Raw genomic sequence first — 14,959 nt, forward strand, 5'->3', positions numbered from 1 at the left:
TTTCTGCTGCCTAAGTTTTGTGCTAACTGAAGAATTCATCAGTTGAAGTGTGGACTTGCAGAATTCACCAGGATCAGTCTAGTTCTTGCTGCTTTTTTAGCAGTTTCTCTTGAGTGTCCCACAACCATGCACAGATTAATGGTCAGCCAGGGATTTTGTTGCAGCTTGTACCTAGATTTGGGATCTCAATACTTTTGCTGCTCTCTCACTTTCATATTTTTCCCTCTAAACTTCCAATTACTCTGCACCATGAAAGCCATCACCCGCCTTCTTGAGCCACTGGGGCAGCAGTTATCAAATAATCAAAGAGAAGGAGAGAACGAGAGAAGAAGAGAGCAATGAAGAGTTAGGAGAACACTCCCATAGGTAAGAAGGCTATGATTTGCAGTTCCTACCCATTTCGTTCAAGATTCAAGTAATTCAATATCAAAGTTCTTTTCATGTTTTTACCTGCCTGTATTTATTTTTCAGTGACTTCAAATATTTGTTTTGAATATTTTTGTCCAGTTTTCATAATTGTCTTCTGTAGGAAGATTTGCTCTGCTTCTTCATACTGCCATTATCAGAAATCCCACCTTGCAAGAGGGTTTTGGGGAGGGAAGGCCATAGGCCATCTTTTGATCTTCTGAGACTAAAATGGATCTAGGCACCAGAGATTCACTATTCAGTTTTCTCACATGGAAATAAGATTAGGTCTGGGGTCTGGGCACACAAACTCCCCAGGGAAATCACTGAGTTCATGCAACCCAAGATGACAAAGGACACCCCCATGTCATTGCTTCTTTAGTGTTGGAGACCACAAATTACGTACCTGAGAATTCTCACACGTTTTCTGAATGCAGTCACCAGAAATGCAGCTAAATCCGAATGGTGGTCTTGGAAGTGGTTCAGTTAAATCTGAAACAAGCTCTGCCTTTGTCCGCCATCCTCCTCAGAACTGTGAAGTTACGGGAATCTCTCATCAACCTGACGGCTCTTTGTAGCCTTTGTCAGTGACAGCCCCCCATTATTTAGTGGGCTCTGGGCTTTTCCACTTCACACTTTCCCCCCACCTCTGAGGAGTGTAAGCCCTTTGAGATGTAACTGCATTGATGTGCTCAAATCCTAGTGAATAACAATGGTCATGCCCAAGGAAGAGTTATGACTTCTCAACCCACTTGGGGTCTTCTCTGAACCAAAGTCCCAATAGGTACAAAAAGCTCCCATATGAAATGGAAATGTCATGTCTACTTGAAGGCCAAGCCTGGATGCAGAGGCCTTAGCAATCTGCACCAAGAGAATGTGGGCAACGCACATGCTCATTGCTGCTTTCCCAAACCCCTGGCCACCAAGGGACGTGACAACAGATGTGCCGCCTGAGAATGAAGTCTGTTCCATTGTGGCACCTCCAGAGGAGTGCTGCAGCCATCCACTGTGGGAAGGTAAAGTGCTGACAGTCCACAGCACTGGAAACTGTGCAGCTAGGGTGAACATCGATTGGCCACAGAGCATACAAACTGACATGACTGAAGCACATAGACTCATGAGCCTTCATTGACCGACCCACCGAACAGTCAGGCCACTGGGCTCCTGGATACTGAATTTTGAAGGGCACATAGCATGGCAAACCCTTTTATAGATAGAGGTTAAACCCCAGGCACAAATGCAAACTTTAGGTTTTATCTTTCATGCCCATGAGAATGGATTTCTCTGTTTATATATCTAGAGGCTTAATTATTGGGTAAATATAAAACAGTCATATCTTTCTACTAAACTGACATGACATTGTCTTTATTATGAAGTCAATAATAGATTATAATATGTTATAATTCTTCTTGCCTTAAGTCTACCTTCTCAGACCCCACTAACACAGCTACTCCAGCTCTTTTCTGGTTAGCTTTTCATGGTATCATTTTAAACCCCTTTCTTTTCAATCTACTGTGTCCCCGTATTTAAAATGTACCCTTTAAATAGCTTGTACTGGGGGGTTTTCTTTAACTAGCCAGACAATCTTTGTCATTAAACTGGTATATTTAGCTTATTTACTGTCTTCTTTATTTACATAGAGGAAAAAATTAATCTTCATGATATTGTCCATGGGTTTTCGCAAAAAGCTCCCATATGAGAGTGTATGTCCATTACCATAGTCATCACATGGAAGAGTTCCATCTCCTGTAAAATTTCATCATGTTATACCCAAACTTAGCAGTGATCTGTTCTCCATCCCTATCGTTTGTCTTTTCTAAAATGTCATGGAAGTAGAATTCTACAGTTTCACCTTTTGAGTTTGGCTACTTCTGCTTAGCAACATGTATTTGAGATTCATTCAATTTGTTGTGATATTTCATTCCTTTTACTGCTGAGTAGCATTCAATTGTATAGATGTAACAGAGTTTGTTTATGCATTCATCTGTTGAAGGACATCTGGACCACTCCCAGTTTTTGATGATTACTAATACAGTTGCAAAAACAGCCAGCTATACAGGTTTTTGTGTGAACTTAAGTGTTCGTTTCTCTTAGATCAGTAAGAGTGGGGTTGCTAGGTTATATTGTAAGTACACGTTTAAATTTATGTGACACCGCCAAACTGTTTTCCGAAGTGGTTGTAACATTTTACATTCACACCAACATATATGAGAGCTTTGGTTGCTCCATGTTATTGCCAGTATTTGACACTGTCGGCTTTGGGTGGTGTTTTTTTTTTTTTAGATACTGTACTAGCTGTGTAAAAAGATCACACCATGGTTTTAATTGGCACTTCCCATATAGCGAATGACGTTGAATATCTTTTTGTATGCTTAGCTGCCTCCCACATATTTTTTTGGTGCTGTTTTTACCTCTTTGGTGAAGTGTCTCTTCAGGTCTTTTGCCCATTTTTATTTTTTTTATTTTATTTATTTTTTGCCCATTTTAATTAATTAATTCATAAATTTTAAAGATTATTTATTTATTTGTCAGAGAGAGAGAGCATGAGAGGCAGAGGGAGAAGCAGGCTCTGCCCTGAGCAAAGAGCCTGATGTGGGACTCAATCCCAGGACCCTGGGATCACAACCTGAGCAGAAGGCAGATGCTTAACCGACTGAGCCACCCAGGCATCCCTTGCCCATTTTTAAAATTGTGTTTTTCTTACTGTTCAATTTTGAGAATTTTATATATATTCTGGGAAAAAGCCCTTATCAAAATGTGATTTGCAAGTATTTCTTCCAAGTTTCCTGCTTGCCTTTTCATTTTTCTTATAGCATCTTACACAGAGCAAGTGTATAGTTTTGTTAAAGTCCAATTAATCATTTTGTTCTTACATAGATTGTGCTTTCTGTGGTGCATATAAGAACTCTGCTTAATAAAAAATTGTAAATATTTTCTCCTATACCTAATTTCTAGCAATTTCACAGTTTTATATTTTACATTTAAGTCTATATACATTTTGAAATAATTTTTGTACAAAGTGTGAAGTATAGGTAGATTTTCCTTTTTTTGCAAATAACAAATCATTTCAGCACCATTTGTTGAAAAAATGATCCTTTCTCCATTGAATTGCCTTTAAAATTTGACAGATATCCATTTATTGCATTTGTGTGTGTCTATTTCTGCTTTCAGCCTCATTATTTCCTTTCTTCTTGCTTTGAGCATACTTTGTTCTTTTTCTGGATTCCTAAGATGGAAGTTTTTAGACCACTGATTTGATAACCTTTTCTTTAAAAAAAAGTGTTTAATGCTATGAATTTTTGTCTAAGCACTCTTTTAGCTGCACCCCCCAATTTTTCATATGTTTTAATTGGTCCTAATTAAAAAAATTCTTGGGGTGTCTGGATGACTCAGTCAGTTAAGCGTCTGCCTTCAGCTCAGGTCATGATCCTGGCGTCCTGGGATTGAGCCCCGTGCCGGGCTCCCTGCTCAGTGGGGAGTATGCTTCTCCCTCTCCCTCTGTCCTCCCCCCCAACTTGTGTGCTCTCTCTCTCTCTCAAATAAATAAATAAAATCATTAAAAAAAAGATACTTTTGAAACTTCCTCTTTGACCCAGGGATTATTTACAAGTGTGTTATAAAATTTCTAAATACATGGTATCTTATCGAAATAACTGTTTTTGTTTTCTAGTTGAGTCTTACATTGGTCACAGAATATATGTTGTATGATTTCTATTTTTTTTTAAATCCTTTAAAATTTGTTTTAGAGCCCAGCATATGGTCTCTCTTGGTTAATGGCCCAGATGCACTTGAAAAGAACATATATTCTGCTGTTGTGGAATGTTCTACAATGTCATTTTAAATTTTCCCTTTTTCAGTATGGAGGTTCCTCAGAAAGTTGAAAATAGAGCTACCCTACAACCCAGCAATTGCACTACTGGGTATTTACCCCAAAGATACAAATGGGCACCTGCACCCCAATGTTTATAGCAGCAATGTCACAATGTCCACAATAGCCAAACTATGGAAACCTATATGTTCATCAACAGATGAATTGATAAAAATGATGTGGTATATATATGCAATGGAATATTATGCAGCCATCAAAAAATGATATCTTGCCATTTGCAATGACGTGGATAGAACTAGAGAGTATTATGCTAAGTGAAATAAGTCGATCAGAGAAAGACAATTATCATATGATCTCACTGATATGAGGAATTTGAGAAACAAGACAGAGGATCATAGGCAAAGGGAGGGAAAAATGAAGCAAGACGAAACCAGAGAGGGAGACAAACCATAAGAGACTCTTAATCTCATGAAACAAACTGAGGGTTGCTGGAGTGGACGGGAGGAGATGGGGTGGCTGGCTGATGGACATTGGGGAGGGTATGTGCTATGGTGAGTGCTGTGAATTGTGTAAGACTGATGAATCACAGACCTGTACCCCTGAAACAAATAATGCATTGTATGTTAATAAAAAAAAAGTTTTCCCTTTTTATCCCTGATAATATTTCTTGTTTTAAAGTCTACTTTGTCTAATAGTATACAAGTTTGCTAGGGCTATTGCAATAAAGTATCACAGCTCTGGAGGATAGAAGTCCAAAGTCAAGGTGTGGGCCAGGGTTGGTTCCTTCTAAGGGGTTGAGGGAAGGATCTGGTCCAGGATGTCTCATTGGCTTGTAGATGCCCACCTTCTCTCCATGTCTCTCTACATCATCTTTCTTTTTATGTGTCTCTGTGTACATTTTTCCTTTTTACAAGTTCACCAGTCAGACTGGAGAAGGGCCTACCACAATGACCTCACTTTACCATGATAACTTCCATAAAGACCTAATCTTTGAATCAGGTCATATTCTAAGATACTTAGGACTAGGATGTCAACATATGAATATAGGGGGCTTGATTCACGCCATAACAGATAGTAGTACAGTTACTCCATTTTTCTTTTAGTTAGGATTTACATGGTATATCTTTTTTCCATTCTTTTAACCCATCAATATGTAATATTTTAAAAACAGGTTTTTTATAGACAGCATATAGTTTATCTTTTAATTGTCACATTTAGACCACTTATATTTAGTATGATTATTGATATGGTTGGATCAAAATCTACCATCTGGCTAGGTGTTTTCTATTCCATCTTTTTTTTTTTTTTTTTTGCCTTCTCAGGTTAATTGAGCATTTTTTATGATCTTATTTTATCTCCATAATTGACTTACTATGTATTTATAACTATCCTTATAATTATTGATTGCCTAAGGTTTACTAATATATCAATAAGTACTTAGAGCCTACCTTGAACTGCTGTTTTAGTGCTTCCTGAATAGTGTTATCTTATAGCGGTGTATTCCCAATTCCTCCCACCCTTGGCTACTGTTGGCATACATTTTATTTTTACACATGCTATATGTAACAATATATATATGTAACAACACATTGCTACTATTTTTGCTTTGGACTGTTATCCTTTAGAGAAAGTAAAAATGCAAAAAATGCACTTTATTTTACATTTATTTATTGCTGCACTCTTCATGTCCCTATATAGATCCAAGTTTCTGTAGTCTCACATTTTCTTTTGCTTAAAGAATTTCTTTTTATATTTTTTATAGTATAGATCTGCTGGCCCTGAATTCTCTGTTTTTGTTTCTCTGAGAAAGCCTTTATTTCACCCTCATTTTGAAGATATATTTGCTGGCTTTAGAATTCTGGGTTGACTTTTTTTCTTCTTCGAACACATTAGAAATGTGACTCTTTTGTCTTCCAGCTTGCCTGGTTTCTGATGAGAAGTTTGATGAGACTTATTTTCTAGCAAGTTGTGCTGGTTGCTGACACGAGGCCTTGGCTTCTCACGATGTAAATCTCTTTCTAAGGTTGCTTGAGTATCCTCATGCTATGGCTGCTGCCATCCCCCAGAGCAAGTGATTTAAGAGAGAGAGCAAGGAGGAAGCTACAGTGTGACCTACTCACAGAAGACAATACATCGCCTCTGCCACCTTCTCTTTGTTAGAAGAAAGTCACTAGGAGAAGCCCATGCTTAATGGGAGAGAATTAGGCTCGGCCTTTTGAGGGGAAGAGAATCAGAGATTCTGTACATATACTGAAAAACCACCACAGGGTTTAAAGAGCCTCACTCTGGGGAGCACCTGGATGGCTCAGTCAATTAAGCTTTGACTCTTGGTTTCAGCTCAGCTCATGATCTCAGGGTTGTGAGACTGAGCCCAGAGTCGGGCTCTGCACTCATTGTGGAGTCAGCTTGAGATTTTCTCCCTCTGCCCTTCCCCCTGCTCTCTCTCTCTAAAATAAAGTAAATAAGTGCACTCTTTAAAGAGCCTCATTCTGTAGGGGCTTGTGAAGTGAATTTCTTGCCCTTGCCCATACCTGTGAAGGTGCTAACATGATTTGAATGGCTCAGTCATCACACTGTTCTTACAGTGACCCTTTCCATGTGTTCACACAGTTACCAGGGTCATAACTATCTTTTCCTGTCTGAGAAGAAGAAAAAGTATTCTAAACTCCAGCGGAGTCCTGAAGGATAAAAGATAATAATGTGAACAGTAAGCTTATAAAGTTAAAAAAAAGAAAATATCCATAATATCCTTGTACACTTAAGGCAGGGTCAACTTTCTTTTAAAAGACCCCAAAAGTACAAGCCATGTAGATTTGACTACATCAAGATTAAGGATTTGGGTTAGATAAAGGACTTCCTAGTTAAAATTAACAAGTGATAGATTGGGAGTAGATATTTGCAATGTTAAAAAAAAAAAAAGGATAAAATTTCTTCCAAATCACAAAGAAAAAACATGAGAAACCCAATTCTTAAAATGGCAACAGATGTACACAGACAATTCACCTAATGGAAAGTTCTGTAGCTATCACGCATAGGGAGAGGTGCTTGCCCACACCAGTGAGCACAGAAGACGAAAGGCGAAAAGCAAGCCTTTTGCAAGCTCACACACGGACGATGGGCAAAACCCAGGAGTCGGACGATGCCAAATTGGGAGGGGGGATGGGGGAGGGGGGATGGAGAGCCAAGGGAAGTCTGGGCCCCGCCCCCGGTCACGTGCTCCCCGGAGGGCGCGGAATCCGGGCGGGCGGTGCGCGCCCCTCCACCCACGCGTGGACCGCCGCTGTGTCTCCCGCCGCGGAGCCCGAGACGGGCCGCGTCCGCCACCTGGCGTCCCAGCCTCGCCCTCCGGATGCCGAGGGGAAAATACCCTCCTTGAGGCCTCGCTGCCTTGGAAGCCCCCCTGCGCTCCTCGGGAACATGAGTGGTCGCGCCCGCGTGAGGGCCAGAGGCATGGCCCGCAGCCCCAGCGCCGCGTTGGGAGCCGGGCGCACCCCGGCGCCGCCCTCGCCCTCGCCCTCGCCCTCGCCCTCGCCCTCGGTGTGTAGGACGCGGGGCCCACGGGGCCTCGCTCTCTCCCCGTCCGTGGCCTTCACGCACACCGCCTTCCTCTGCTTTTACCTCTCCCTCTCTGCTGGGAAGTAGTGGGGTATCTTCCCGCTCGGCTTCGGGTCTTTCCAGGGTTTCTCACCTTTTTCCCTTGGGGGGGGGGGTTATCCGAGTAAGAGGCCGGTGAAGAGTACTGAAGATCAGAGGCAAGTGCGTCGTTCCCTTCTGCTTTCTGAGTGTTTAATTACTTGACTCGGTTTTAAGTCTCCTGGAAAGAACTGTTGTACCATTGTAGGGCATATGCTCTGATATGATTTGTCTCACTAATTCATACACTCGCATAAGTAATCTCAAACAGAGATGTGGTTTAGATTCACCCGCTGTTTCTTGACCAGCCACGGTGGGTAGGACTCCTGGCTAGACTTAGACAAGATTAGATTAAATGGGCCGGCAAATCAGCAACTTTTGAGTGATGTTACTCCTACCTGTCAGGATTGGAGCAGTCTCTTAGACCAAAAGTTCTCAAGTGAGTAGGCGGTGGTCATTGTGTCTTTATTTTCATGTCATTGTTTTCTCTTGACTTCATGCATTTTTTAGCAGGCCAGCGTATACTTCTTGAGCAAAGAGAAGTAGTTACTGTGAAAAGAGGAAATATTAAGGGTTCGCTTGGTCTGTTTCATGAACTAATTTGGGACCCATTTATTCAGGAGAGTCATCACCTGAGCTGGTGGCCCAAGTCCTCTGGGCTCAATTTATTTTCTTGCTACAAACGTGTTTACATTGGAGACCCCGTGTCTGGAGGCAGCAGAAGCATGAGGTCTGTGTTCATCTCTACTGCCTTCCCTCTGATGAGCCCCGTGGGCATGAGAATCATAGCTCTACCTCTTTACACCTCCAGGAGTAACAGCTATATCTGGCTCACAGTCAAAATTAAAGTTTGATAAATGGGGAAAACTATAGCTGCTCTTTATCCTTTTTTTCTAGAATGGGCAGTCTCTTCCCATCATCTCGTAAGCATTTTACCTCATCATTAGCTCATGGTAGTCTGATGACTTAGGACATGATACAGTTCTTATTTTGTGATAACCTTTTGATTTATGACTTAAATGTAACCAAGCTTCCCCCCCCCCCCCCCCATTTTAGCCTGCATCTGTTGATATTGGCAACAATGAAGCATCCTCTACCAGTGGCTTCGTGGGAACAAGCAGGATGTCTGAGAAATGTAAGTGCAGCTCTGTCTGTTCATTCCGTTCCATTCCATGCGAATGGAACAGGAGTGACTGCTAAGCTTTACAGCAGCAGGGTCATTTCTCGAGTATCCCATTTACCTCTTCTTGGAGGATCCCCTGTGTGTGTTAGGTGTCTTTGGGATTCCCAAACACAGTCTGCCACTGAATTTGCTGATACTGCTTGGCAGTTGGGCATCCACAGGCACCAGGAATCCAGTCTTCTGATTTTTGTCTGTTCACTGAATAATTCTGAAAGATGTTCAGAAATTCTTTATGACATAGAAGTGTCAGTGCCCCACCCTGCAGGGGTGGTAGAAACCTGGCACCGCAGCTGCCATGCTCTCTTCTTTTTTCCCTACCATCTGATGGTAGCTCTGTTCACTGCAAATCCAGATTTGGACTCAGGATACGTGTCCACATGCTACCGCAAGTAGTCACTATTGCAGTGTGGTTGGCCTTCCCTGTACCTTGGTTTGCTAGGGCTGCCATGACAAAGTACCATAGACTGGGTGGCTTAAACAATAGAAATGTGGTGTTTCATAATTCTGAAGGCTGGAGGTCCAAGATCAAGGTGTCCACAGAGTTGGTTTCTTCTGAGGCCTCTCTCCAGGGCTTATAGATGGCTGTCTTCTCCCTGTGTCATAACATGGTCTTCCCTCTGTATTTGTCTGTGACTTCATCTCTTCTTATAAGGACACAAGTCCAATTGGATTAGGGCTCATGCAAATGACCTCATTTTAGCTTAATTACCTTATTAAAGACCCCATCTCCAAATAGTCACATTCTGAGATATGAGGGGTTAGATCTTCAACATATGAATTTGGGGGACACATAATTCACCCGGTAACCACTGCTGAAACTTGTTAGCCATCTCCCTTGCTCTGACTATGAAGTTAAGTGATGTAAGCTCTAAGCACTTAGGTTCTCCCAGACTCTGTGGATCATCATCAGGCCTTCCACCGTCATCTGCTGGGCTCTCTTATTGTCCACCGGGATTTTTCTAACTCTCCTCAAGCACCCGCTGTGATCTGAGCTCACAGAAGTGCGTGTGGTCTCTCAGAACACCTGCTCTGAGAGGCCGTGCGTCAGGTCCACCACCACTGCCATCACCCACAGCCTTGTCCGGCTTCTCTTGGGATTTGCATTCCATGTCTGCTGCACATTCTTGTGACTAGCAAGGGCTGGAGATGGAACTTTTATTTATTTTTAAAAATTATAGTAAAATATACATAATATAAAATTTACCATATTAACCATTTTCTTTCTTTTTTTTTTAGATTATTTATTTATTTATTTGACAGAGAGATAGACAGAAGAGCACAAGCAGAGGGAATGGCAGAGGGAGAGGGAGAAGCAGGCTCTGCACTGAGCAGGGAGCCCGATGTGGGACTCGATCCCAGAACCCTGGGATCATGACCTGAGCCGAAGGCAGGCGCTTAACGACTGAGCCACCCAGGCGCCCCATATTAACCATTTTCAATTGTATAGTCTGTTGGTATTAAGGACATTCACATTGTTGTGCAACTATCACCACCATCATCTCTAGGACTTTTTTTATCTTACAAAACTGAAGCCCTGTACTCATTAAACAATAACTCATCCCTCTAACCCCTGGCAGCTACCATCTTTTTTTTTTTTTTTTAAGATTTTATTTATTTGAGAGGGAGCCAGTGAGAGAGAGCACAAGCAGGGGGAATGGCAAAGGGAGAGAGAGAGGCAGACTTCCTCCTGAGCAGGGAGCCCAACATGCTTGATCTCAGGACCCTGGGATCACGACCTGAGCCGAAGGCAGATGCTTAACCGACTGAACCACCCAGGTGCCACCTGGCAACTACCATCTTATGGTAGATTGCTTTTTTAGAAACCACCCAACATCTTTTGAAACCAAAAGCAGTGAGTGATATAGATAGTCTAGTAAGAATAATTTTTAAACATTTTTAAATCTTGTGATTTTCCTGGGAGACTCAGACTCCACTGAAAGGGTCTGAGCAGCAGTTTGGAGCAAGTGATGGTGTATTTTGAGGCAGTTGCAGTGGTTGTATCAAAGGACAGAGGTTGAGTCAGAGTGTTAGATATTGGTCATACTATTACTTCATAGTAATATTACTACTACGCTTGCTTTGTAGTAATATTCTGTACTTTTCCTATTTTCACATTATCTTCAAAGTGCCAAAGTTGTATCCAGAAAACCAACATCTCTGTACTTGTTTAAACAGAAACAGATTTTACTTTCATATTTGCCAGAACCTAACAGTAAGTAATATGCCCCAAGGTGAAATGCTGGCTTTCATTTTCACAGGAATTATCTAGCACAAAAACTAGTATCAGTGTTCTGGGCAGTTCTCTTCTCGTGGTTGAGAGAGGTAAGAGATTCAGCCCCAATCTGTAAAGAAGTTGGTGTGGACAGTCTGTCTGCGAGTCTTCAGGGTGTTATGCAAGAGCTGAAGGGGGGAGAGCTACCCTCCATACATGAATGTGGAGCAGGGTATAGGGGATAGGGCTTTTTCTCCTTAACCAAGAGGAGAATCAGACTATACATAAATATTACGAGGTAGAATTAACTCATGGTTTGTTATTTCTAACAAAATGTACCATGCTTCCTTTACAATTTTCAATTTTTAGGTTGAAGACTTCTGTATAGTCATGTTTGTTTTCAGCAGTATGGGCCAGTTTTAATTAAAGACACAAAAATCTGAGCTTTGGTTAGAGATGCAGTTTTGATAGAGTAGTTGTAAACAGTATCACTAGAATGAAACATGAGATGTTATGGCGTTCTCTTCACATTTTAGGTGAAGATGTTATACCTTCTGGTGATGCTGGATGTACTTTCATTGAAAGAGGTGGGAAAATCAGACGGGACTTCGCAGATCTGAGTGTCTGTACCAGAGAGAAATTGGCCCACGTGAGAGATTGCAAAAGAGGTACGTAGCCTTTGTATTACTTTTTTAATGTTACCAAATCTTGCTTAAGGAATTTTAATTTCTAGATCTAAAATAAACAAGTTTATATATTGACTTAAAAGACATTTATTGAATATCTGTTGTGTTCAAGGCATTATTTAGACACTAGTTGTTTTAGCCTTAATTCTCTCCTTTATTTGTAGAAGTAAGAATATTTCCCCCAAACATGACATTTGTTGAAAAGATTTTCTCCTTACACTTGGGGTAGGGGTTGAAAGAGATGCTCTCTTTCTTTTCCAACACTTTTCCTATATGGGAAATAATAACATCTCTGGACTTCAGCTATAAAAAAAAAAAGATATAGTCTATTTTTGGAATTTTTAACCCAGTTTCCAAGGTCACCCCTGAAATTGCACCCAGAATTATGGGCATGTGCATTTTCAGGAAGTTAGGTCTGTTGTTTTCATTAGATTCTTGAAAGGCTTTGTGACACCCTCCTAAGAGTTGAGAAAGACTCCCTGATGCAGATCAATTTTCTTCAAACTTTTTGCAACCATGCAAAAAATAAGGAATAGATACATTGTTATCTACCATACACACACTAACACACAAAATTGAAACAAAGTTTTATGAAACAGTGCTTGCACTTACTATGTGCAAGGCACTCAGGTCCATTCTATTGCATTCTAGTCATTGTATAAAATGTGTTGGGTCATCTCATATATTTTCCTAACTTCAGCACTAATGGGTCATGATTACAGTGTGCAAACACTGGTGTAGGTGATTTCCAAGGGTCTTGCCAGCTCTGACATTCTGGGCTGACTGCTCTTTGTCCATGAATATGAATAGCTAAAATATGTTGCCTTTTCCCAGGATACAGGAGAGCAAAAGAAAGTTTTTCTTTAATTAAAATAGCACAAGAATTCCTTGCTCCTAACAGATGTCTACCATACATAGAAACTGAGGAAATATTAACACACACGATGCTCTTTTTCTTTCTCACCACCTTGGGGGCTCATGTTTCCACCTCCTTCATGAAAGGAAGCAAAATAGTGCCCATTTAATAGAAGTCTTTCCTGTAAGACAAACACTGGATGATTCCCTGCAAGAAGTCAGAAGTACCTCCTTTGTGCCCTCCTAGATTCTATCCTGGAGGGAGCTTATGCCATCTTGAGCACTGAAAGGTTTATCGAGGCCACCTCTGAATTTGTCTGGTAGACTTTGAAGAGGTGAATAAAAAATTCTGTAGGGGATGGAATTTTTGGAAGCCCACATAGCCTCCCTGTGTCTGCAGCAAACAAGCCCAGAGGCCTTGTCTGTTTTCATGCATGAAAGATAAGTGTAACATCTTGCTCTCTCCCTGTTCTCCCCTCAGTTTCGGAGGGCATTCCATTTTCCCTGATTGAACTATTTCAGAATTTTCAGAAGTATGGTTCACTTTTGATTATCTGGATTTCCAAGGGGCTAGGGGTTGTGCTCATGGTAAGAGCTGGACAGTGTCTTTATAATCTAAGAGCAGGATTTGAAAATATTACTTGAGCCATTTTTTTAATTGCACAGACTCAGAGCTGGAAGGCAGGCTTTGGTAGTTGAATTCTGAGGCTTCTCTTCTCGCAAGGACAAGAATGTCAGTGTCTTCTCTTATGTTCCTATGAGGCCTGCTTTACACATGATCACATGACCCCTTTTTAATTCCTAAATGTGTGTGTGTAGGATTCCATAAGGTTATCAGGCTATAGGTCATTAGAGCCTGTCTTGTGTCGCTGAACGAGAATCCTTGCTTTACAGCAACAACTATGCATAGGCAAATAAACACTTCAAGGGACGCCTGGGTGGCTCAGTTGGTTGGGCGACTGACTTCGGCTCGGGTCATGATCCTGGAGTCCCGGGATCGAGTCCCGCATCAGGCTCCCTGCTCAGCAGGGAGTCTGCTTCTCCCTCTGATCCTCCTCCCTCTCATGCTCTCTGTCTCTCATTCTCTCTCTCGCAAATAAATAAAATCTTAAAAAAAAAACCAAAAAAACTTCAAATGATGTGATTAATATTAACATGGTGTGATTTTATTTTGGTTAAAAAATGTTTTTTTTATTTGTCTTCTCAGGTTCCAGTGGAGTACCTGTGAAACTGGTCACAAATCTCTTTAGATTAGACTTGCCCCAGGACTGGCAGCTCTACCAGTATCATGTGGCATATGTCCCAGATATAGAATCTAGAAGGCTGAGAATTGCTTTGCTTTATAGTCATAAGGAACTTTCCAACAAAGCAAAAGCATTTGATGGCGTCATCCTTTTTCTCTCACAAAAACTGGAAGAAAAGGTACAGTATGGTTAATTTTTATACCTGCACACACATGTATATACTTACACTCATTCGTGTATAGTTAAGAGGTTAGCTTATTGTCGTAACAGTTGGAATGAGTGTCTCACTCCTTTACTCTTTCCTGTTTCCATGCCTGAGAGCAGAAAGACTTCCTAATTAAGACCTCATTAGTAATTGATTTCTTAATTAGGAAGCTGATGATGTGGCATCTTAAAAATAAGAGCTGTAATACAAACACTGCTTTTTCAACTGCTACTTTTTTTTTTTTTAAGGCAAAGTGTCCTTGAAATAGGCATCTTTTTAAAACTTTTCCAAAATAGGCAAGACTTTAAGAAACACCATTTAGCGTATGGCTTCAGAGCCTTAAATTTGCTCTCCTTTTCTTTTGCTCCTGCACAGTTGTACCTGTGTGTCCAAATAACTTCAGATCAATCTCTGATTCAAAAACTGTCATTCCTTTCATCACATGAAATATGAGTTATTGATATCAATCCTAAGGATATTTTTTAGTGGTGTGATCACTGAGTATGGCAGTTGCATGATTCATATGCCTTTATCCATGTTTTTATACCCTCAAATTTTCAATCCTAAAATAAAGATACTGTTATTGATGTTTTTATCATATGCTTTGTTCTAAGGCAGTATTAAATTACTACAAGGAAAAAAGAACCAGTTTCTTTATAAAAAATTAAAATAGAGCATTGAATTAAAACTTTATGCTTCTATCCCTG

At 40.9% G+C, this 14,959-nt stretch overlaps 1 protein-coding gene across 1 annotated transcript in view; it reads left to right on the forward strand.

Annotated features, from left to right (window-relative positions):
* The first annotated feature begins 7,539 nt into the window (after positions 1 to 7,539).
* The window catches only part of PIWIL4 (piwi like RNA-mediated gene silencing 4), a 43,505-nt gene continuing 36,085 nt past the window's right edge, over positions 7,540 to 14,959 (forward strand). The window contains exons 1-4 of the mRNA XM_064577163.1: positions 7,540 to 7,771; positions 8,924 to 9,002; positions 11,799 to 11,930; positions 14,011 to 14,225. Coding sequence (XP_064433233.1) covers positions 7,652 to 7,771; positions 8,924 to 9,002; positions 11,799 to 11,930; positions 14,011 to 14,225 — 546 coding nt within the window. The 5' untranslated portion in view covers positions 7,540 to 7,651. The remainder of the gene's footprint in view (positions 7,772 to 8,923; positions 9,003 to 11,798; positions 11,931 to 14,010; positions 14,226 to 14,959) is intronic.

This window comes from Mirounga angustirostris, unplaced genomic scaffold (assembly GCF_029215605.1).
Source record: "Mirounga angustirostris isolate CCGP_5_RB_7025 unplaced genomic scaffold, mMirAng1.0.hap1 SCAF_13, whole genome shotgun sequence".
Classification (NCBI taxonomy): Eukaryota; Metazoa; Chordata; class Mammalia; order Carnivora; family Phocidae; genus Mirounga; species Mirounga angustirostris.